Here is a 24,733-nt window from a genome sequence, read left to right on the forward strand (position 1 = left end):
GAGATGATGGTATATCACTTCTGAGATTAAGATATAAATGACAGTGGCTTTCATCTTGGATTCTTCCTTTCTTAGATCACTGCCTCTGGAGGAAGCAAGGTCTTATTTTATGAGCAGTCTGATGAAGAGGTCCATGACATGAACTCTCATAACAAGGAACTGAGGCCTGCCAAAAACCACATGAGTGAGTTTCACAGCAGTTCCTCCAGCCCCAGCCGAGCCTAGAGGTGACTGCAGCCCCAGTTAACAGCTTTAATGAAATCTCATGAGACATCCTGAGCCAGAATTACCCAAGTTGCTCTTAGATTCTTGACTCTTAGAAACCGTAAGAAAATAAATTTTTGTCATTTTAAAATCACTAGGTTTTTGAAATTTTTTGTTATGTGGTAACAGGTAAATAATACAAATATGTTAAGCTAATGTGTCTCCAGCAGCTGAAGGGTAGTTTTCTGAAGAACTACAGGTAAGATTCCTTTGGAGAGAAGCACAAAGATGGTGGGAAATGGGCAGAACCAGCAAGAGAGACCTGAAGTTATATGGGCAGAGCGCCAATCATGTCTGCTATCTCTCTAAAACAAATATTTCATGAAACAACACTTATCCTTATTACATGCAATGCACTTTGATAACTGCTCTATGATTATATTCTTTCTTGCATTACTAAATGCTGGAAGTGAGCCCTTAAATTGATTTGACAATCCACTAACAGGCTGTGACCTGCAGTTGAAAAACTGTGAACTTATTCATCTTTGATGTCCCTTTTAGAGCTAAACTTTTATAATCGGGAGGTGGTATAGTGTTATTAGAATGACAATTAACATTTATCGAGCACCCACTATGCCAGAACAGTTTCAGACACTTCACATATATTGTCTAATGTGAAGACAATAAGGTAAGTACTTTATTAATGTCCCCATTTTACATATGTGAAGACTGGTAAGTGGTAGAGGCCAGGAGGGAACCCAGGCAGTCTGACTCCAAAACCTGTCAAGAGTGCAGGCTCCTATATCAGACTGTTTGGGTTCAAATTCTGATGCCAACAGTCAACCATTAAGTGTTTCTAATTGTGATCATGATATAATTCAATTATTGGAAGCCATCAGATCACTGATGGGGATAATTCTAACATAAGGAAGTTTATGGCCAGGGTTATGTATGTTGACTGAATTCAGTGGTTTACTCATTAATAATCAGCTCAATGTTCTGCTCTGCTTTAGCTATGCTGGCCCAGTCTTCACCTTAAATTTACCCACTAATGCATTTAAATAAATGGGATTCTGTTATATAATATCCCCATGCTTGAATGTCTAAAGTACATTTCACTGTTAACTAGATAGAATTTCAACATACTAATTTTTATATATTGGTTTCTTAAAGTATGAAGATAATTGTCTAATAAATGAATCTAACTAAAATAGATTAGCACCATCATGTAGAGGATATTCCTACTGAAGTCAATGAATACTATCTTTGGATTTCAAAAATAGAGTCAATAAAAATTATGATATAAATGACTAAAATGATAAAAAAAAAAAAACTGCACGGGACCTGGGTACTTGGAACTATCATCTTTTTGGCTGAATTCTTCTGAGCCAAGTCTCCATCAATTATATCTTCCATGTCACAGGAATACAGTATTCATCACAGGTACTGAAGTCAGTATAAAAGCATAACATCCTTTTAATAAGATTATTCATAATCAAAGATTCATATAGCTGCTGAATGTATTATCTGGAGCGGAACATATATTGGGGATACATGTCAGGAGGATACTTCAGCAGCTATTATGTGGTAAGGTGACTTGAATTATTTAGAAAGAGAACAGAAAGAAAAAACGGCTCATGTCTCACTTCAGATGCTACTGGGTGATTATAGATTACAGGGCAACAAGAATGACTGCAATCTCACCTGGAATACTGTTAGCAGAGGTAAGACAATATTCTCTTGTCACCTATTTTTTTAAAATAAATGTCATTTTGAATATATTGCTAAAGAGGGCAGTTACACAAGGTATCATGGCACTTGAAACCAAATATTAATTTAGATATCCTAAAAAAATAACAATTTAAAATATTTTCTAATTATAAAAGAAACATGTTTTTACAGAACATTTAAATGCATAAAATGTAAAGCATAAAAGAAAACAATCACAAAATGATATCAGATCATGAGGTAATACTTATCAGTATCTTTGTGTGTATCTCCAAATTGGCATCATACTATATTTACTTTTCACAATTTCATTTTTTTACTTAAAACATACTGTGAGAATTTCCTTGTGTCGAAATGTTCTACTTCAACATTAATTTGATGGCTGTACAGAATTCCATTCTATGGACATAGCATTTTTAACAGTCAGTATCCTGTCAGGCAAACAGAAACCACTTTATACATTTAATGCAGAAATGGACTTAATGCTAGTAATTTTCTATGAAGTTATAAAAAGTGCTAAAAAAAAAAAAAAGGTGTGTATTAGTTAGCTATTGCAAACATACCCTTAGCAGGTCTAGTCTTAGTCTTGCAAGATGTTTCTGAATCCCATGGTAAAAGTCATTTTGGGTGTTCAAGTAGGGACCCTGGAAAAACAGATATATTAATATAGAAATTTAGATGAACATATGCTTAAAGTTAATCCAAGCAGGTTCTCAAGAGTTAAAAGTTTTCCCCCTTAAGTCCTAAAACTTTAATATTTTAATATTTGAGGTGGAGGGCTTCCTTTACATCCTTTTCTATTATAAATAATATATATGATTATTTAGAAATTTGGAGAAATAGAGTAAATATAATAAAGGAAATAAAATCACCTATAACCCAGAGCTACAAGTGTGGAAATTTTATACGCACTTTCTTTCGATTTCTTTTCTGTTTTTACACAGTTGAGGTCACATTGTATATACATTTTTCTACAGTTTTGTTTCTTAATATAAAAACTTCCCTTTGTGACTAAAAAAGTCCCTCATATATGCACTTTCTAATAAATGTAAACTAGTCCCTTGTTTAGATGTACTATAGATTAGGATTACACATTTTAAAAGCTGTCCTCCAAATTTACTCAGACTAGAAGTAATATTCAATTCCTCCTTTTCCTTCATTACCCAAATCCACTCAGTCCTGAGGGCTGTCTATTCTATTTCTGAAGAGTTTCTTTTATCTGTCCCAGATAATTCAATTCCAGCTTGAGCATCTGGGGAGTTTTTAAAAAATACTTATTTCTGGGGCCCCATCACAGACCAAGTCAATCAGAAAACCTGGGGGATGGAGCCTAGGCATCATACGCCTATAAGCTCCCCAGAGGATTTCTATGCAGCCAAAGTTGAGATGCACTGCTCTGGTTCCCTCATCCAACCCCACTGCCACTCCCTGAGGGCCAGCCTCATCAGTTAGGTTACTGCGGTTACCTAATAACTCTTGAGATTTCTGACCCCTTTACAGAGTAATTATGAAAGGGCAAAACCTTTTGAAGCTAAGGCTATTCACTGGGTTTGCAGTCTTCAGTATCCTTTTTCTGCTGCCACCTAGAAACTGTAAAAGTGGAGAAAGCTCCTTCCTGAAGTTGGATTTAAGCTCATTGCAGTAGAGACAGCATCCCTCAACTTGATTCCTATTAGGATCACCTGAAGGACTTAAAAACTGCTGAGTTCACACCCCACACCAAGTGACTCAGGCTACCTAGGATAGGGCACAGGTGGTCATAAATTGTTTCAGCTCTCCAGGTGATGCAAATGAGCAATCAGAGTTGAAATTCATTGTGCAGGGTTTTCCTTTATAACAGAAACCTTAGCAATCTGTTCCTAATCTTTTTTTCACTAGTACCTATATTCTTCTCTACTCTCCTCTGTGCCCACATAACCTTTTGTTATAATTGATCATTTCCTTAAGCAGGTTCTCCTCTTCCTCATATTTGTCCTGTTTATACAATGACCCCACTGACCTGGGACCATGTACAACTCATTGGAGGTAATAATTACTCCTGCAACCACTGACCTTGACAAGCTTTCCTCAAGCCTTAATGACTGTTTTTTTACTTTCACAAGAGGTATCCTTCACATCATCCATGATTGAGTTAGCCTGTGATAGTGTTGCTGTTTTCATGGCAGAGTCTCAGGAATTAAGCTAAATTTCCCAGAGCATCTGTACTGTGTGTTCCTCTACAAACCAGCCATGGGAAATCTGGGTGGAGCATATGTATATTTTTAATTGGGATATAATTCACATGCCATAAAAGTCACCCTTTAAAAGTGTACAATTCAGTGGTTTTTAGTATATTCACACAATTGGGCAACCATCATCACTAATTCCAGAAAATTTTTGTCCCTCCAAATAGAAACCCCCTACTCATTAACAATCATTTCTATTCATGCTGCATTCCTGCAATTACTAATGTGTTTGTCCCTGCGGATCTGTCTATTCTGGAGGTTAACTATAAATGGATCATTCAGTACGTGGTCGTTTGTGTCTAGCTACTTTCACTTAGCATATTTTCAAGGTTCACAAATGTTCAATCAGTACTTCATTCCTTTTTGCGGCCCAATAATTTTCCATTGTATGGATGTACTACATTGTGTTTAGCCACCCATAATTGATGGACACTGCTTTTTTGGCTATAACTGGTGCTATGAATATTCATGTATAAGCTTTTGTGTGAAGATGTTTTCATTTCTCTTGGGTATATATCTGGGAGAATTGCTGGATCACATGGTAACTCTGTAGTTAGCTTTTTGCAGAACTACCAAATTGTTTTTGAACATTACTTTTTGACCTTGAAACTGCTCTCTTATCTGGGCGTGAGGTGGTCTGTACTTGTTAGGGTGAGGAAAATGATTCTCAGGTACCTTTAAACATTTTTTTTTCTATTATCTGTTAAACATTTCATGTGTGAGGAGAATGGTCTCTTTATACAGAAATTGCTTGTCATTCAGTTTCACCATTTCAAAATGTGAGGAAATCTAAAAAATGGAGTGCCGGTGGTGGCTAGGATTTGGGCTCCTGATCATCCCACCAGCTGTATCTCTAGCCACCTAACATAATCTGTTCCTGGCACAGACAAGGCCTCCTAGTTCCAAGGACATGACTACTGGGCCACTCCACCTGAGAAGGCCTGGTGGGGCGTCCAAATGCAGAAACAAGATTGCTTTTCGGGAATACCAATAAGCCTCATGTAGTCAGGTGATGAGAGCCTTGTAAATGTAACGTCCTACTATATACAAAGCAGAAACTTACATGCCACGGCGGCCTGGAAGACGTCGCCCTGACCTCCGACCGAGCCTCCAGGCTCTCCCATCCTTCCCCGCCGCCAGGGACCACTCCTCCGTTGGGGGTCTGAGCCTACATCGGCTTTCCAGCGCGGGCAGCGTTCACAGCATGCGCAGTCGCTGCCGGGCCCAGCTCCCTCGGTGGAAGGCCTGCGGGGTGCGCGCTCACGTACGCGCACGGCCTCCGCTGCGCGCGCACGGGGCCTCTCGAGGCACGCGCCCCCGCCCCGCCCTGCCCCGCCTCCTCCCCCCTCCCGCGCGCCCGCCCGCCGCCCGCCGCCCGCCGCCACCGCCGCCGCCGGAGCTCCGTAGTATGGCATCGAGGAGAATGGAGACCAAACCTGTGATAACCTGTCTCAAAACCCTCCTCATCATCTACTCCTTCGTCTTCTGGGTGAGTGGCCAAGCTTGGCTGGTGGTCGGGCCGCCGTCGGTCAGTCCGTACAGTGATGCCCCAAGAAAGGAAGGGGGAGGAAAAAACCCAAACCAAAAATCAAATCTCGGCCCCCTCCTTAAGCAGACAGGTGCAGGCTGCTGGGCCAGGGCTGCAGGATGGGGGCGGGGGGTGCAGGCTTGGGGCTGCTCGGACCTTGGACCCCGCCTGGCGCAGGCTGCAAGGGGCTGCGTGGTGGCGGTGACTGCAGGTTGTCGACCTTTCCAATTTTTTTTTTTAATGCATTGATTTATTTTTTAAGCTCTCTAGATAGGGTCAGCCTCTAAGGAAAGTTGCCGGTATATTCGTCTATTTTCCTCTCTGAACACCCCTCCCCAACCGCCTTTACCAGCCTGTTCACGATGCTACTTGGAGCAAACCTGTGGCCAGCTGGGAGCGGGTGCCTGAGCTCATGATTTGATCCCAGATTCCCGGTTATTTCCGACCCCGCGGGACCGTGAGAGGGAGGTACCAGGAGCCTAGTGCCTGCCTGGCAGGGCAAGGGAGACCAGAGCCCCGCGAGAGCAATGACAGGGGGTGGGCGCCACTGCCGCGTGAAGACGCACGGAAGGGACAGGGTCTTATATAAATTAGGGGCATCTTTGAGCTTTCTTGGAGACCCTGGAGATGGATCTTACTACCCTTTCCCCACTCTCCTTCACCCTTACATTCTTCATCTGGTCTTTCTGTCATTGCTCGAGCTCAATTCTCAGAGCCCTGGAGGAGAACTCACTGCTACTTGGTGACAGCAATAGCGCCCCAACTCTACTCCCTATCTAACTAGTGCTCTACCGGTCCTTGAAGCTCAATGCAGAAGGGTGACGTCAGCCCTTCAGCCTGAGGCCTCGGGGGGCTGCGTGGTGCACCTCGCGCAGGGATATGCGCCTTTTCTGCGTGATGCTGCGTGGGGGTGGGGGAGGGGGCTCAAGGCTTGTGCCTTACCTCATCCTGTTTGGCAATTCGTGGAATCAGTGCGGGATTAACACTGCAGTGATTCACTTGTAGGGGTGGGTGGTACCTAAAGAACATTCCCTGTTATTTCTCTTTCCATGTAAGAGCCTCCCTCTCCCCAAGTTCCCCATTCCCACAGCAAGCCACAGCCACCCTGCAGGAGAATGAATGTATCATTTTGGGTCATTTCAGCTTACAAGGCAGTCATTTTGTAACCTGAGGCTCTGTAGAAAAAGCCAGTCCTGCCTTTGGTTATTTTTCTCCTTGCCACCCCCCCGCAAAAAAAAAAGATTAGCCCTAATTTTAGTTTGAAACTGGACACAGTGCTCTATGAGGTACCCAGACTCGGCTTGATGGTTAACCATGCTGTTTGTAATGATCAAGGGAGGAGCTGAAATTTATTAAGCATAAAAAGAAATCCCTAATGCTTCCCCCCACTTCCGCGGGCATTTTCTTGTCACTGGCATTGGTGATTCTTCAGGTCAGGGAAACTGTGGACTCTGGGGACCAGGCATACCAAGAGCTCTGTAATGAGATAGGGTAGATTAGCTGGTATATCATACAAGGCAAACGCAAAAACGCACTTTATTTGGACCGAAAACAACACAGGTTGAAATTTTTCAGTAGTGGAATTATGAGATATGTATGGATTATATCTTAGATTTTGCCTGAAAAAAGCGATAATGCATGCTGCTTGCTGAAAGTTTCCAGTAGCCATTCCTGGGAACTGGTTTAGGTTTTTGTTCATTTCCTTAAATCTCTCTGTGTTTGGCCCTTTAGTACTCGACTTCCTTTCTGTTTCCAGAGTTAATTATATGGACGATTATTTTTAGCTTCCTGAAAAATAAAGTTTATAGTATATACAAAGGAGTGTTCTTTCAGCATCACTGCAGGCTGGTAAAAGAAGGAATCTTCTAGACTGAGGATTTTCCTATGAGCTCTTCTTGCTTACCTCCCTCTCCCCATCCCACTCCCCATCCGCCCTCCCGTGAATCTAAATTACTTAATGACCCCTAATGCATCTTAAATAAGCATTGCATTTTATGTCCTCTGAAGTTCCTTGATGCCTGCATTTAAAATATTTCCTACTTTCAGTGTTTTTATAGTCTTAAATGTTTACCTCCTGGAGCACTTTCAATAGTTTAAAGAGCATTCAATAATCATTTTCTACTTCACAGCCAAAAGAATAGGATCTCTCCAGATGCAAGGGTATTTTAAATAGGACATTTTTGTTAATAAACTGTGGTCCAAATGCCGTGTTTTGCATTGTACTTTAAGTTTTTTTTTTTTTTAAATCAGCCGTATGGAGATATAATTCATCCTTTTTAAAGTGTACGATTCACTGGTTTTTAGTATATTCACAGATATGTATAACCATCACACCAGTCAATTTTAGAACATGTTCATTATCTGAAAAAGAAACCCCATACCCTTTAGTTATCATCCTCCCTTTCCCCCCAATTTCTACCTCTCCTTGCCCTAAGCAATCACTAATCTACTCTCTATATAGATTTCCCTATTCTGGGCATTTCATATAAGTGAAATCATATAGTATGCAGTCTTTTGTGAATGGATTCTTTCACTTTGCATGATATTTTCAAGATTCATCCATGTTCATTCTTTTTTACGACCAAATAATATTCCATTGAATGACTATCACCTTTTGATCATTCATATGTCCACTGATTAACATTTGGGTTGTTTCTACCTTTTGGCTGTTATGAATAATGGTGCTGTGAATATGTCTTCAATTCTCTTTGCTGGGAATTGCTGGGTCATATGTTAATTCTACGTTTAATCATTTGAAGAACTTCCAGACTGTTTTCCAAAGTGACTGTGCCATTTTACATTCCCTCCAGCAGTGTATGAGGATTTTGATTTCTCCAAATCCTTGCCAATATTTGTTATCTGACTTTTTGATTCTAGCCATCCTGGGAGGTATCTCATTGTGGTTTTTGATTTGCATTTCCCTGATGAGTAATAATGTCAAACATCTTTTTATGTGCTTATTGGGTATTTGTATATCTTCTTTGAAGAAATATCTGTTCATATCCTTTGCCCATTTTTAAATTTGAGTTTTTATTATTGAGTTATGTGTCTTATATTTATATATTATTCTTGATTCAAGTCTCTTATCAGATGTATCATTTGCAAATATTTTCTCCTATTCCATGGGTTATCTTTTCACTTTCTTGATGGTGTCCTTTGAAGTACAAAAGTTTTTTTTTATAAAGTCCAATTTACCTATTTTTCTTTTGCTATTTGTGGTTTTGGTGACATATCTGGAATTCTTTTGCCAAAAGCAAGATCATGAAGAAAATGCTTTTTATATGAGTGATTTATCAATTCAGCAAATGTAGTAGATGCATTTATCTTTCTCTAGCACCTAGAGCTATATCTGGCACATAGTAGATATTCAAATATCTGTCAAAACTTCTGGGGTTATATTAAGTAATTAAACAAAAAAGATGACCTTGGTGTCATTTTAAGGGGAAGATGAAAACTGTTACGCAGAATTATTTCCTTTGTGTTCTTTGCGAATCGTTTTAATAGGACTACTTCTTTTCTCTTACCACAGTCTAGATTTAAGACTAGAAGATATTTGAGTTTAAAATTATGGTAGACCAGTAGCATTAAGAGGTTGATGTATCTGAGTATATACTAAAGCAGAAGTCTACAGTTATGAGAGATCTTTGTCTTTTCTAGTGTTCTCTTCTGTCTACAATCTCTCTCTTTGAGGTATTCCTCTAAAGCAGTGGTTCTCAACAGTGGACAATTTTGCCCCCCTCCCAACATCGGGCACTACCTGGAGACATTTTTGGTTACAGCTGGGAGTGGGGTGCTATTGGCACCTAGTAAGTAGAGACCACAGATGCTGCTAAACATCCTTTAATGCATAGGATAGCCCTTCACAACAAAGAATTATCTGTCTCAAAATGTCAACAGTGTCTGCAACCTCTGTACAATTGGACTTTACATAGTAAGTCCTATGAATTAAAATAGAGTCTTATGCAAAACTCACTATATTTACTGGTGTTTGGAGCCACCATACCAGACCATGCTAAATACGGTCACAAGTAAGAAGAAAAACATGGTGTACCATAATTCTTTATTTGAAGACAAAAGGTAGGTAGTTTTTATATAGTAGTGTTTAAATGGATAAGATGATTTGTCTTACAGTTAAATAACATTACCATGTAAATGGATCCTTCATTTTTCTTGATTTATATGTTTCGTTTTCAGGTTTCTAGAAGAGGAGGAAAAAACACACCTAGGAGTAAGTTACTCTGTGCTTTAAAGACTAGCAAACAGTGCCTGGCACATGGAGATTTACTCAGGAAGTTTTTATTTAATGAATGAATGAATAAATGAAATTTTATTGACTAATCTTGGGCTCCTTTATTTATTTCTACTCACCTCAGTTGGGTGGCTTTTTAAAACAATGTTATTTCCAGTTTATCTGTGGTGATTTAAATGTGTTCCTGACATTGATGTATGGAAACATGGGATATAAAGACTTGCTTATTCTAATGATAGTTCAATTATTATATTTTTTATGATCAGTTTGCCATTTTAGTTATCTAAAATTTTAATTGGAATTTAATTTGTTAAGCTTGAATAAAAAAGATATGTCTCATCCTAATACAAAACAAAACATTCCTCCTTTGCAACAAATACGTTTTTCAACAACAAACAGTAAAGCTTTGTAAATATGCTGCTTACAAGGTAAATTCTGTTTTGATTTATAAGTTTTTAAATGTATTTTAAACACTCATCTGAGTTCTAAGCTAAAATTTAAATGCACCATATCTAAATCTGTTAAGATTGCGAAAAGAAATGTTTTTTTTTGCTTCCTTCCAGTGATGGTTGGATTTGATTTCTTCTTTGGTTACCCAAGGAGATAATTAGCTATCAATAATGCTATAAAATTATCTTATGGTGAAATATGAGTGGTTTTTTTTTTCATTTTGGGAAACATCACTAATCTTTTTTTGGGGGGAAGATTTTTCTTGGGTTAAATGGCGGGGAAAAATCTTTTTTTCTAATTAAGTTTATTGGAGTAACATTGGTTAATACACTTATATAATTTTCAGGTGTACATTATAATTTGACATCTATACATTCTATTGTGTGATTTGGAAAAATCTTTAAAAGCAGTCCCTAACATCTCACAAAGTGAATTTCGACATATAGTAAAGTTTATACTTATTATTTTACATGTCAATTTAACTCAACAGACATTCATTGAATGTCTTTTACATGCTAGATATTTCAATAGAATGCTTATCGAGTTTTATTAGTTGCTGCTTTAGCAGTTTACCTTCATTGCTAATAATGTATTCTATCACTTCTTGACTTTTCAGTGTTGTGTTACATATTGTCCTTCCACTATGGAACATAGAAATTCAGCTCTTCTACCCCTTTCTCCCATACTCAACACTTTCCTACATTGGGACAGACTTCAATGTATTATCATATATATCATTTTGTTTAGAGCAGTAGTAGTTAGTGATTACATTAATGAGACTGGGTAAGCCTGTTCACAGCTGAGTCATGTAGTATGTACATTATGATTGCCTGCACAGCTTGTTTTCCCTGTAGTTAAAATCACCTTGTTTTTTATCTTTTGCTTGTTAGTTTTCCATGTTCGCCACCAGTTTATCTCCATGCTCTTCCCAAGAACTGTGTATCTTCACTTAGCATGATCAAACACTTCATGCATCCTATCAATTCCTGTTGGAGACATTTCTCCTAGAACATTCTGACCTTCAACCTGGACTAGTGTTCTCGGGGCCTTTGAAACAGCTGACATCATTATAATATCCCTTTGCCATCATCCTTGGGAGTCCTGTCTCTTTTTATGTTGGATCCTCGGTTTCCTAGATGTTCTGTCTTTCTCTTCCTTGGTTTATTCCTTCATTTTGGTGGAGTAAATCTAGTAACTTTCTGGAAAAGGGTGCATGGGATGTTAAATTTATGAGGCCTTGCAAGTGTGAAAAATCTTATTTTGCTCTTGCACTTAATTTGATAGTTTGGCTGAGTATAGAATTCTAGTTTGTAATCATTTACCATCAGAATGTTGCTGTCTCCCTTCACTCACATCCCCAGTCTTCTTGCTTGTGTTACTGTTGAGATATCAAGTGTTATTTCTGATTCTTAAATTCTGATTTTCTTCTTTGAGAGTGTTCAGAAACTCTTGTTCTTAGTGCTCTGAAATTTTGCAATAATAATGTCTTATATGTTTATTTTCATCTTTCTTTTGCATCCTTTCAATCTGGAAACTCAGGTCCTTTCTTCAGTTTGGGGAAATTTTCTCAAATTGTTTTTTAAACTTCTTTCCAAACTGTTCTCTCTGTGTTTTGATGTTGGACTTCTTAGATCCTCTAATTTTCACAATTGCATTTTTCACTTGTTTTATATGTTGATTTCTACAAGCTCTTTTTTGAGGTCTGAATGTTCCTTTTCTAACACCTCACTCTTGTTTCATAAGCATAATATCTTTTTTTAAATCCTGATAACAAATAAATGATTTTTAAAAGTTTGATTTTCTGCATAGTTTCTTCCAAACTTCTGTTTTCTGCCATATTACAGACTTACTTCAAATTTCCGATAACCATTTGCTTTCTTGTTCTGTTCATGTTTAAGAGTGGAGCACTAAAAAGCTGATTGGAAGCTCCTAGTATGAAGTGGGACTTTGTTGATTGCAAGTTGGCTGGTTTGGCTGGGCAACTGAGTTTTGGAACCAAGGTCAATATCTTTAGGTCTTTTCCCTTCATCCAGTCAGATTTCCTGCAGAAGAATCTTGCAATCTTCATTCTGGATGAAGAACATTAGACATGGGTGTCTCCACATGCAGCATATAAACCTCCTATTTCAAGTAGAGAATCCACATGTACTGAACTTTTATTCTCCAGGTCAAAGACTATCTGTTTCACCTTTCCTAGAAAATCAATCTCAACCTGTGCTGGAATGCAGGCGAGACCAGAGACAGGAAGTTAGAAGGGATCTAATTGCTTTCCGAAAAGCTTTTACCAGATCTTCCTTATTTTAAGCTACTTTCATCCCTAGTTCAGGATGTGCTTGGAGCTTCCTTTTGGGGGTGCTTGTGTGCAACTATTTTATTCTTGGTTTTTCTTACAGCTGCCATAAGATTTTTTTTCTCAGCTTCTCAAATGTCATTGTGGTTGTCTCTTCTTCCATTCTCTTTGTTATTGTGGGTTAAAAATCCTTTCAGTGTCACTTCATTGGAGTTTTGGGAGAAAGCCAAGGTAAATGGATGTGTTCAATCTATCATCTTTAACTGAAAGTCCTTTATATCTCTATCTCTACATTGCGTGGTACTAATTAAATACATAGTTGATTGTGAGTGATTGAATAGAACATCTAAAATGGCAATAGTTGGGCTATTCTAGTAGATATTGGTATCTACTTTTCAATTTTTAAAAAGCTTTTGGATATCAAAGGGAGTGTTCTAGGCTAGAACAGGCCTACTGAGGCACATCCTCTTTAAGGTCATCTGGTCATCAGGGACTGGAGTTAGATAAATGGGAATGAAGCTCTGAAGATGGCTGCCGCTTTTTTCTGCTCTAATTTTCTTCCCACCACGTGAAGGCCCATGTGTCTTCTGACCTAATTCAGACCTTGCGGGATTAATGTGGAAGCAGCAGAATTCAAAGTACGGTGGAGAGTGAGGCACTTGATTTTAAATGGGTTATTGCTTTGCTGTTTTGTTGTTGTTGTTGTTGTTGTTGTTGTTACAACAATGATAACCCTTCATGTTTACAATAGGATGTGTACATTGTAATCTAAAGAGTCTTCTTGTTTAATCAAATTTGCTCTCAATATGCAACATGCAGTTGGGACATGTGCACTACCTTTTACAGCATTTAAGGAACATTAAGTCTTTTCTACTTAGTAGTTGCTCAGAAACTAGCTCAGTTTTTTCTCAAATAGAATGAAATACTTTCTTCAATTTTAATTATAGCTAGAGTTCTTGATTTGACCTTACCATGAGCTATTTTATGATTCATTGACTGTTCAGCATTGTATACTGTTTTAAGTAAGTACCTCAGAAGGTGCTGAGAATTACAAGTCACCTATAACTGCACTTCTTTGTTTAAACATGTTAAAGCCTTGGCACAGGTGACTAATGCACTGCTAAAGCAACTTGAAACACATTTTAAAAATATATTCTTATGTTTTTTCCTCCTTTGGTACCATTAGAGCAGCTTCCAGTCTCAGTTATCTCCTCGTGGCAAGCAGATCGTTGGATTATTGCTCTTAACCTTTTTTATTTAGCTATTATCCCCTTGCCGTGACAGAATGCTTTTCATTCATGGCTGAACACTTTTGTCCTCTTTTATATAGGTTCCCAATATTCATCAAGAAAAGAATGTAGGGGAAAAAGATAGCAGAAGGTTTGTGTTTATTTTGTTTTCCTTTTTGCTTATTTTATCAATTGAACATGTAAGCATGTTAAATAGTTTGGTGATGGAATTAAGAATCACAATTCTACTGTGAAAGATTTTCTTTAGAGCGTTCTGTAATTTATCATGGGCTTTTTCATCATCATCTGTTTTAGGAGAAATTGCAGTATTAGAAGATGGAGTTGGTCAGGTGCAGGTACTAGTTGAGCAACCTAGATTAGTGCTTCTCAATCTTGTTTACCCCTCAGGATTGCCTAAAGAGGCCTAAAATATATGCGTAGACTCACATGAAGAGATTCTCATTCAGTTGGTCTGGAGTGGGGTACCAACATTGGTATATTTAAAATAATCTCCTAGGTGATTCAGCTGTTCAAGTAGGATTGAAAACCACTGGTTCAGAGAGAACTCAGTGTATGATAGCAGACCTGGTTAATTTGGAGTCCTCTGGATCTGGAGATAACTAAGGAGTATCTAGCATTGGCCTATTGATTTTTTCTGCTTTGCTCAAAAGTCTGGACTAGGTCTCCAGTGTATTTTAGTAAGCCAAAATGGCCTTGTCACTCTTAGGAGACCTTGAGTTGTTTCTAACTAGAGGTGGGCTCATTCAGAAATACTAAGGGGCTTTTTAAAACACAGATGTTTAATCTCATCTCATGAAGTTTCAATTTTAATTGATCTGGAGAGAGGCCTGAGTGTGTAAATTTTAAAACTATTCACAAGGCGATTCTAATTCCTGGAAGGTAACTCTATGGCCCATGATGCAGTTATAAATTTTTACCATGTGAATGCTTTTCTGTGAATTGGTCTATGGTACTGCAAAACTAGTTTGAGGAGAAGATTCCACAAGCAAGCTGTAGCCAGTGTAGTATTTTTCTTACTCACTGAACTGGCCTCTGGCAAGGGTCTTCAATTAAACGCTTGGAGTTTGAGATAATTTCCACTCCTTAGGGGGAATCTATTTCTGTTCACAATTGCACTGAAAAGTTAAGAAGTGTCTTAGTTAGTCTTATGTCAAAAGATGAGACTACCATCCAATATGTAAAACACAAAGTTGAAATCATTACTTACCAAAGTAAAAGAGAACTGTGCTAGTCAAGCATAGTTTATGAGCGAAGCAGTTGCTGAGTGGGAAGTGTGGTGGTGGTTGGGAGTTGCTTTGGTTAGAGACATGAGTAGTTGGCCTTGGCCTTAGAACCATTGCTCTTTGGGTGAGACTGTTGTTGATGGACTTTGAGAAGTATGTTCACTGCAGTGTGTCTGCTTAATTGGTTGACTTTGAATTGTATGAGAGTAACTGGTGTCCAGGTGTATGTTCCCTGAAGCAAGTTGAGCTGTCATTGATAATTAGATTGAGGTGAGTTGTCATTGATCCAATAGGTTTAAAAATGGGTTCTGGTGGTTACGACTTGAGTTACCATGACTTGAATAATCAGTGGAGACTATTCTTGCTTCTCCAGTGAAATGAGATTGCTCACACACCTCAATTACCATTCTCCAAACATCATCGTGGTGCTTTATCGAATTCCTGGGTCAGTTCATTTTTCTCATCATTCCACAAACACTAATTAGAGTTTATGATTTGCAGGTTGTACCATGACTTCCCAAAGGTAGACCACTTTGGGTTGAAAGGGAACTCAAAGCTTAATAATGAGACTGGGTGGTAAATATTTCTAAATATCCCTTCCTTATCCTTGTCTTATGCTCAATTTCTATTTCTGATGAAGCTTTTGAGGATTTCTTGCTTCTCCCAATTTCTGTTTCATATTCTATACTGTATCACTCACTTGGTTTCTTTTAACTATTGCCTTCTGTTGCAAGGGATTTGAAATTAGAACTGTGTGAAATCTTGGCTTGGACAAGTCATATATTTTCTCTGAGCCCCAATTTCTTCTTCAGAATTGAGAATAACTGTACTTACATACCTCAGTCAAATGCTGAAGGTTAAATGACATTCAAATGCATTGTAAAGTTTGGCACGCATGTTTTGGCAACTTACTGCTTATGGTGTAGAATGTTGCTTTTTCTTAATTTCTTGCACATGGGAGGTACTGTGTCAATATTTATTAAACGTATAAGTTGATCAGAACAATCCCTATCCTGGAAATTAAGGATGATTAACTTTTTGGGTTTTATAGTTTGCAACCAAAGAGAGCTGGTATTCCAGAAGGCTTTGAATGGAAACCAAAAATATAATAAGTTTAGGTTGCTGAATTTAGCCCTGTCATTGGAATAAGGGAATTCCTAGCTAGGATAATGAAATATAGACCTGTCACTTAAAATCAAATGAGGAATTGATGACTTCTCTTATTCTTTTTTAAATAAACTATTAATTTTAGAACAGTTTCAAATTTACAGAAAAATTATAGAGGAAGTAGAGTTCCCATATACCACACAACCAGTTCTGTTGTTAACATCTTAAGTTAATATGGTACATTTGTTACAGTTAATGAACTAAGATTGATACATTATTTATATTAACTGAAGTCTGTACTTAATTCAGATTTTCTGAATTTTTATCTAATGTCCCATTCAGACTACCACATTACATTTAGTAATCATGTCTCCTTAGACTTATTTTGGCTGTGACAGTTTCTCAGACTTTCCTTGTTTTTGATGGCTTTGACAGTTTTGAAGAGTACAGATCATGTACTTTGTACAATGTTCCTCAATTGGGATTTATCTGGTGTTTTTTTCTCATGATTAGATTGGGGTTATGTGTTTTTGAAAGGAAGACCACAGATGTTAAGTGCCATTTTCATCACATCATATGAAGGGTACATACTGTCAATATGACTTACCACTGTTGATATTGATCTTGATCACCTAGCTGAAATAGTTTGTGAAGTTTCTCACTATAAAGTTACTCTTTTATCTCCTTTCCATACTGCACTCTTTGGAAGGAAGTCATTATGCCTAGCTCACAATTAAGGAGTGGAGTTATGCTTCATTTCCTTGAAGGTGGAGTACCTATCATTATTCTTTTTATTAACAGAGATGATTTCCATTCAACAAATGTTAAAACCAACAGTAAATATTTATTCAAGAAAATAGTAAAATACTAAAAAGTTTTGAGTCAGTTGGGAACTGGACAGGAGTTTTTGTTTACCATTATTTATGATTTTGGTATATCTAGTAAATCCAATAAGACAAAAAATAATGTTGGAAAAAAGAGATAAAATTATCTTTTCACAGATGTGATTGTTGTATGCTAAGAAACTCAATGGATTCTAGTTAAAAAAACTACTAAGAATTCAATAAAGTAGTTGGATACAAGATAAAAATACAAAAATTAATTGCTTTTCATTATTTTAATATAATCCTTGAAAAAGGAGAGGGAGGAAACCATTACAATCCCAGTAGCAATAGACATCATAAATACTTCAGAACAAAGTTAACAAGAAAGGCAAGGCTCCTATATGAAGAAAACTAAAATCTTATCAAGGATAATAAAATTAGACATGAACAGATTCAAAGATGCTGTGTTCTTGAGTGGGGAGATTTAATATCATAAAAATATCAGTTTTCTAAAAATTTGTTTAATACAATTCTAAATAGAATTCCAATTAATATGTTGGCTAGGTAGAGGGTCAGGGGATGGAGGGAGCAATTGGGGGCATCATTTTATGAAGTATATAGATGTCTAACCAATTTACTGTATACTTGAAAATAATTTAAATAAAGAAATTTTAAAAAATACTAAATAGAATTCCAATGAGATTTTTCAAGGAGAAGGGGTGATAGTTGATAAAACCATAATGTTTATGTAGGAGAATAAATGCCTGAGAAATCAAGAGAAATTTGGGGGAAGGAGGAAGTAAGTACCTTAACAGTTATTAGAATATACTACTGTGGCAGACAGACTATAAAATGGCTGTCATGATCCCCACTTCCTGGTATTCATGCACTTGTGTAATCTCCTCCACTTGACTGTTGGGAGGACTTGTGATTTGTTTCTGACTGATAGACTACAACAAAGGTGTTTAAATGTGTGTGAATACATGTACATGATTACTTTAGATAAGATTATCTATCTCCCTAAGAGACTTTGTCTCTTGCTGGCTTTGAAGAAGCAAGCTTTCATGTTGTGATCTGCTCTGTGGAGGGGGACATATGGCAAGGAATTGAGGGCAGTTTCTAGATGAAAACCAGGAAGAAATTGAGATTCTCAGTTTGGTAGCCTGCAACCAACAGAATGATGCCAACAATCAAGTGATCTTGGAAGGAGATCCTTGTCTATAAAGGCCTCAGATGAGACTACAGCTACCTGACACCTTGATTGAAGCTTTGCAAGACCCTGAAACAGAAGTCCCAGTTAAGCTGTGCCCAGACTCCTGACCCACAGAAACTATGAGATAATAATTTTGTGTTGTTTTAAGCCTTAACATTTGTGGTAATATTGTTATGTTGCAATTCATAAATAATACAACTATAAAGTCACTAATTGATTCAATGTGATGTTGGCTTAGAAATAGACATTGATCAGTGGAACAGTAAATCCAGAAATAAATTCTAGTGTATATTGTTTAACATATGAAAAAGGACATTTCCCTCATTCCAATGAGAGAAAGCTAGGTTTAAATAATACTTATAGCAAATACAGTAAAGTTTCTGGGTACAAAATCAATGTTCAAAAATCCATAGCGTTCCAATACTCTAATAACGAAGTGTGAGAAAAAGAAGTGGAAAAAATAATTCCTTTTGCAATTGCAACAAAAAGAATAAAATATCTAGGAATAGATCTAACAAAACATGTAAAGGGCCTATATAAAGAAAACTATAAGACACTATTAAAAGAAATGGAAGAAAATACAAAGAAATGGAAAGATATTCCATGTTCTTGGATTGGAAGAATCAACATAGTTAAAATGACCTTATTACCTAAAGCATTGTACATATTTAATTCAATCCCCATCAAAATCCCATCAGCATTTTTTAAAGAAACAGAACAAAAACCATCAGACTTGTATAGAAGCAGAAAAGACCCTGAATTGCCAAACCATCCTGAGAAAAAAGAATGAGGATGGAGGTATCACTCTGCTTGACTTCAAATTATACTACAAAGCGACAGTAATCAAAACAGCATGGTATTGGCTGCAAAACAGACACACAGACCAGTGGAATAGAATCGAGAGTCCAGAAGTAAACATATTTATACAGGCAAATAATTTTCAAGAAAAATACCAAAAACATACAGTGGAGAAAGGAAAGCCTCTTCAATAAATGGTGCTGGGAAAACTGGAAGGCCACCTGCAGAAGCATGAAACTAGACTGTTGTCTATCACCACACACCAAAATTAACTCAAAATGGATTAAGGACCTGAATATAAGACCTGAAACAATAAAATGCATAGAAGAAACATAGGAACTAAACTCAAGGACCTTGAACTTAAAGAGGATTTTATTAATTTGACCTCAAAGACAAGGGAAGTAAAAGCAAAAATAAATGAATGGGACTACATCAAACTAAAAAGCTGCTGCTCAGCAAAAGAAATCATCAACAAAGTAAAGAGACAACCATCCGGATGGGAAATTATATTTGGAAGCAACACCTCTGATAAGGGCCTAATATCCAAAATATACAAAGAACTCATATGACTCAATAACAACAACAAAAACACGATCCAATCAAGAAATGAGCAGAGGACCTGAACAGACACTCTCTCTAGAGGACATACAAATGGCCAACAGATATATGAAAAGATGCTCAATATCACTAGCTATTAGGAAAATGCAAATCAAAACCACAAAGAGATACCATCTCACACTTGTTAGAATAGCTATAATCAACAGGACAAGTAATAACAAATGTTGGAGAGGATGCAGAGAAAAAGGAACCCTCATACAATGTTGGTGGGACTGCAAATTGGTACAGCCACTATGGAAAACAGTATGGAGGTTCCTCAAAAAACTAAGAATTGATCTACCATATACTCCAGCAATCCCTCTACTGAGTATTTACCCCAAAGACTTGAAAACTCATATCTGAATTGATATTTGCACACCGATGTTCATAGCAGCACTATTCACTGTGGCCAGGACATGGAAGCAACTAGAGTTGCTAAGATGATTGGCTAAAGAAGCTGTGGTACATATAGTCGATGGAATATTCCTCAGCCATAAGAAGAGATGAAATACTGCCATTTGCGACAACATGGATGGACCTCGAGATAATCATGCTAAGCGAAATAAGCCAGACAGAAAAAGTTGAAAATCACATGATATCACTTATATGTGGGATATAAACCTAAAAGCAACAAATGAGTAGGACAAACAAACAGACTCATGGACACGTTCAATGGACTAGTGGTTACCAGAGGGGGAGGGAGGAGGAGGGAGGTAGACGGGGGAAAAATTTAAATCATTTCTTCAATTAAAAAATAAAATAAATGATGCTTATACTACAAAATAAATGGGAGAAAATAAAATTTGAGCCCTTAAAATTGGTATATTAAAACTTCTAGTTGGTTTAAATGATTAAATTTAAAAACAATACAAAATCCTATAAGAAAACATAGAGATCATAGGTGCAATACAAGAGGAGTCAGAGAGATGGCCTTAACCAAGCTGGAGACTCAGAAGAAATTAAATTTAAAAAATCAATGTATTTACTTATAATTTTAAAAATTATATGGCAAAAGGTACATTGAAGTCAATTAAATAGTTGTGGTAAGATAAAGAGCTCGTATCAGACTGTTAACTAATATACTGCTTTCTTCATTAAGAAAATGTTGTTACCAAAAAATCTTTTTATAATCTGATGCAAGCCCCTTCTCATTTTGGATTGACAACAATTTACTGACCGGCACTGGCCCACTGACCACATCGGGAATTACTGCTCTAGGGAAGGGGTTAGCAAACTGTTTCTGTAAAGGGCAAGATAGTAAATATTTTAGGTTTTGTGAGCCATATGGTCTCTGTTGCAACTGGCCAGCTCTCCCATTGTCATGTGAACGCAGCATAGACAAATTTAAATGAAAAAGCAAGACTAGGTTCAAATAAAACTTTATTTATATAAAGAGGTGGCCAACCAGATTTGACCAATGAGCTGTATATAGTTTGCTGACTCCTGCTCTAGGGGATACCAATATAAAGTAGGTGTTATCCTTAGCCTCACGAATTAAAGTTTTATATGGGCCTATAGAAGTGGGAATGAAGCAAATCTCACAGATTTTAGCTCAAAAGAGTCTGTCATGTACTATCCATTAAGGAACCTACTTGAGCTCTTGAGATGTGGATAGTCCAAATTGAGGTGTGCTCTAAGTGTAAAATACACATCAGATTTTGAAGATTTAATATGAAAAGTAAAATATCTCAGTTCTCATATTGATTAAATGGTAATATTTTGGACCTATTGAGTTAAATAAAACATTAAAAGTAATTTCACCTGTTCCTTTTTAATTTGAATGTAGCTACTAGAAAATTTAAAGTTAGATATGTAGATTGCCAATATATCTTTACTGGATAGCACTGGACTAGAAAGTACTAGAAGTTTAAGTGTTATGGGACCAAGGGAGAGAGCTCATCTAGTTGGGGAATTTAGAAAGGTCATGTGGACAGAATCAACCTTGGAGAATGATAATATTTTGACAAGTGGTGCTCTAGGAGATTAACGAAGGCTATAAGATGGAAGACGTGGTATAAGTAAAGGTTTGGAGAAAGTACTATGGTTTCTGTGTTTGGGACAGGAGTGAATTTAGCTGTAATAAGGGACAGAGCATGTGATGAGTCTAGACAAGTGGGCATAGGCCTTATTGTGGGTTGACTTGCATAGGTTAGGGCTTTAGACCTATTTTGGCTGGCAGGGGTGGTGGTGGTGAGATGGGGATGAAGCCATATTTTTGAGCAGGGAGTGGTAACTTTGGAAGCTGTTTACAGGTCTAAGGTAGAAACAGTAAATTGATTGAATTGGAATAAGAAAGGCAAGAAGTAGTGAAACCAGGTTAAATTAACTAGGAAAGAACAAAGGTCTAATATAGGATGACAATGTGAATTAAGAACAGAAGACAGCAGAAGGCCACTTTATGATGTGGCAAGGATATTAGTGAGTGAGAACCCCAGAGAATACCAACCTGCAACCTGATTGCTGTTATGGAAATGCAGACCTTAGAAAAAGCTGGGTTGAGGCTAATATGATGTGTTCCATTTTGCATGTGTTTAGTTTGAGATACTAGTAGATTTAAAAGATAGGACAGCTCTCAGAAGCTTGCTCACTTTTTTTCCTGACAAAAGTGGCCCTGGAGAATTCTTTACTTTGGGCCATCTCTGTACTTCTTGACTTTTCCCACCATCCACCATGGTCATAGTTAATTGACTGGAGGAAAGGATCTGACCTTTGGATATTTGTTTCTTGGCTCATCAGTGGAACTTGAGATGATCAGGCTTATAAGATCTAAATGGAACAGTTCTTTTTTTAGGCCTTTGAACTTGAGATACAAGAAACATAGTTGATGTAGAGGGAAGTACTAAGGACAAGAAAGACCTAAGTCATGGGAGTGGTGGATAGCTGAGTGGGATGAGTGAACTCCTGCCTACTAGATTGTGCAGGCCACTGGACAGCTCTGTAGCATCCCATGCTTTCCTTTCTGGCCTGGAAGAGTGGCTTTTCATGGTTTTGGCCAAGCTGTTGTGATTCCTATCCTTTTTATTCCCTTCTTTTTCCTAACAGTAATATTCCTTGGCTGACCAAGAAGGGTGATTAGGTGGATTTTGGAAGCCATTAGAAAGGCAGATTTGGAACTAAAAGAGGAGATTGGACATACCATCACTGTGCACAAAGCTATAGGTATAGTTCTATAATAGAAACTATCTTAGTAACTGCTAAAATTTAATAGCATTTATTGTATACTAAGTTCTATGCTAAATGCTACATATGTGTTGTCTTTTTTAATTGTCAAGAATCTACTGATGGGGATCATCATGAAACATGAACAGTTATCCAAACTCATTAAAATTATTCATTTTAAAAGTTTTCTTAAGCTAAAAAAAAAAGAGGTTGGTGTGGAGGTGAAAAGTTGAGAAAAGCCCATTTGTCCATGTAAGAGGCATGATATCATAAACAGTATTCTTTTTAACTGCACAGTGAGCCCAGAGTTTAATGCAGTTGATACTAAATTACTTGCTGGTAATAGATGTAAATAGGTTTATCTGAAGCATTCAGCTAGCTACACTAATGGAAGCCTGAGTTTCCAGTTAAGTCTTATTTAAGGGATGAAGGTTCTGTTGTATGGTAGGAATGAATTATTTGAGCAAGTTACTTAATAATCTCCTTAATAGCAACTGCTCTATTTGTAAAATGAGGCTAGCAATTTTAGTTTATATCCTTCAGAGATATTTTGAGGACAAATAACTGCTTTATATGTTATATTCTTCATAAAATAGTCATGATATACAGAGGTGGTTGCTAACCTGACAGTTTTTATAAATGACTTAGAAAAGGCAGCAGGCTCTCTGAGTGGTAGCTCAGTGAGTGCTTTGGGGGGCTTTGTTTGGTCTAGATGACTGATGGAGGGGAAATTCACTTCTCCTCATCAATGGAAACTGAAATCAAAGTTTTTAAAACTAAGATGTCAGGCATAAACTCTGTGTATTTGGCATATTGAGATAAAAATACAGGAAAAGAAAGGTACATAAATGAATATTCTAATAAAAAAGCTATTCAAATAAGCTGTTTATAAAACAATATCTATTTATGGTATACCATTTATGTAAAGAAAAAAATGTATGTAACAAATCCTGGAGGGAAACCCACATCAAAATGTTAATGGTTATGGTAGAGTACTAATAATTTATGGGTTACTTTTTTCTTTGTTATTTCCCAAGGATTTTTTCCCTCCCCCTACTTAAAACACAAAATAATTTTGTAATTAAGAAAAGAATAAATGCTGTTTCAAAAACTAAACTTTTCTGGAGATTTTATAGTATATAGTTTCCTTTTATTTCTTTTATTTATGGAGTGCCTGTTTTTCCCACCTTGTCTCACTTATAATCCAGTGATTAATTCTTTGACCAGGTCCATTTTAGTTTGGATTAAATTAATGCAGAGCAAAACCACATTTAACTTGATTTTTAAGCCTTATATTTTCAAAATAAAGGAAAATACCTGTTCCTATTAAGTACTTAAAGAAAAATTTCACAATGTATTTCAAATATAATGCTGTCAGAATAATAGAATAATTATCTGTGCACCTACCACCCACCTTTATCAGATCTTGGCCATGCGCCTTATTTGCTTTGGGCATTTAGTTTTTAAAGAAATATGAAAAAAATTATAGTTGATGTCCCTCTATCTCCTTCTCTCTGTCATGAATTCAGAGTTTATTGGTTAAGCCTATTTTTATACATTTACTAATACGTACATGCCAGTAATTATTATAAAACATTGCTTTCAGATTTTTTAACTTTGTATATGTGGATCATGCCACATATTGTTTTGAAACTTGCATTTTTTAAAGCTTTTATTAGTTTCAAGTATACAGTACATTGGTTAGATATTTATATAGTTTATAAAACGATCCTCCTAATTACTTGTTCTTTCCTCTGGCTCTACACGTCATCATTACATTAATGTTAACTGCATTCCCTAAGCCATGCTCCCCATCCCCGTGACCATCTATCAACTACTAATTTGTACTTCTTTAACCCTTCACCCCATTCTCCCAGCTCCCTAACCC

The 24,733-nt window shown here is 37.0% G+C and overlaps 1 protein-coding gene and 1 long non-coding RNA gene across 19 annotated transcripts in view; one reads left to right on the forward strand and one right to left on the reverse strand.

Moving 5' to 3' along the window:
• The window catches only part of LOC120622666 (uncharacterized), a 201,254-nt gene extending 195,812 nt beyond the window's left edge, over positions 1-5,442 (reverse strand). For 5 of the 18 annotated variants that reach the window (XR_005658526.1, XR_005658525.1, XR_005658505.1 and 2 more), the window contains exons 1-2: positions 5,221-5,434; positions 2,496-2,576 (exon numbers count right to left, since the gene is read on the reverse strand). This is a non-coding gene — a long non-coding RNA (uncharacterized LOC120622666). Of the gene's footprint in view, positions 1-2,495; positions 2,577-5,220 lie in introns of all 18 variants that reach the window. The other 13 variants (XR_005658507.1, XR_005658512.1, XR_005658514.1 and 10 more) reach the window with 6 other exon arrangements.
• Positions 5,443-5,503: 61 nt separating this feature from the next.
• Positions 5,504-24,733, forward strand: part of TSPAN7 (tetraspanin 7) — a 126,610-nt gene continuing 107,380 nt past the window's right edge. Inside the window, exon 1 of the mRNA XM_039888186.1 lies at positions 5,504-5,646. Within this exon, the coding sequence (XP_039744120.1) occupies positions 5,566-5,646 (81 nt within the window). The 5' untranslated portion in view covers positions 5,504-5,565. The remainder of the gene's footprint in view (positions 5,647-24,733) is intronic.

This window comes from Pteropus medius, unplaced genomic scaffold (genome assembly GCF_902729225.1).
Source record: "Pteropus medius unplaced genomic scaffold, Ma_sr-lr_union100, whole genome shotgun sequence".
Classification (NCBI taxonomy): Eukaryota; Metazoa; Chordata; class Mammalia; order Chiroptera; family Pteropodidae; genus Pteropus; species Pteropus medius.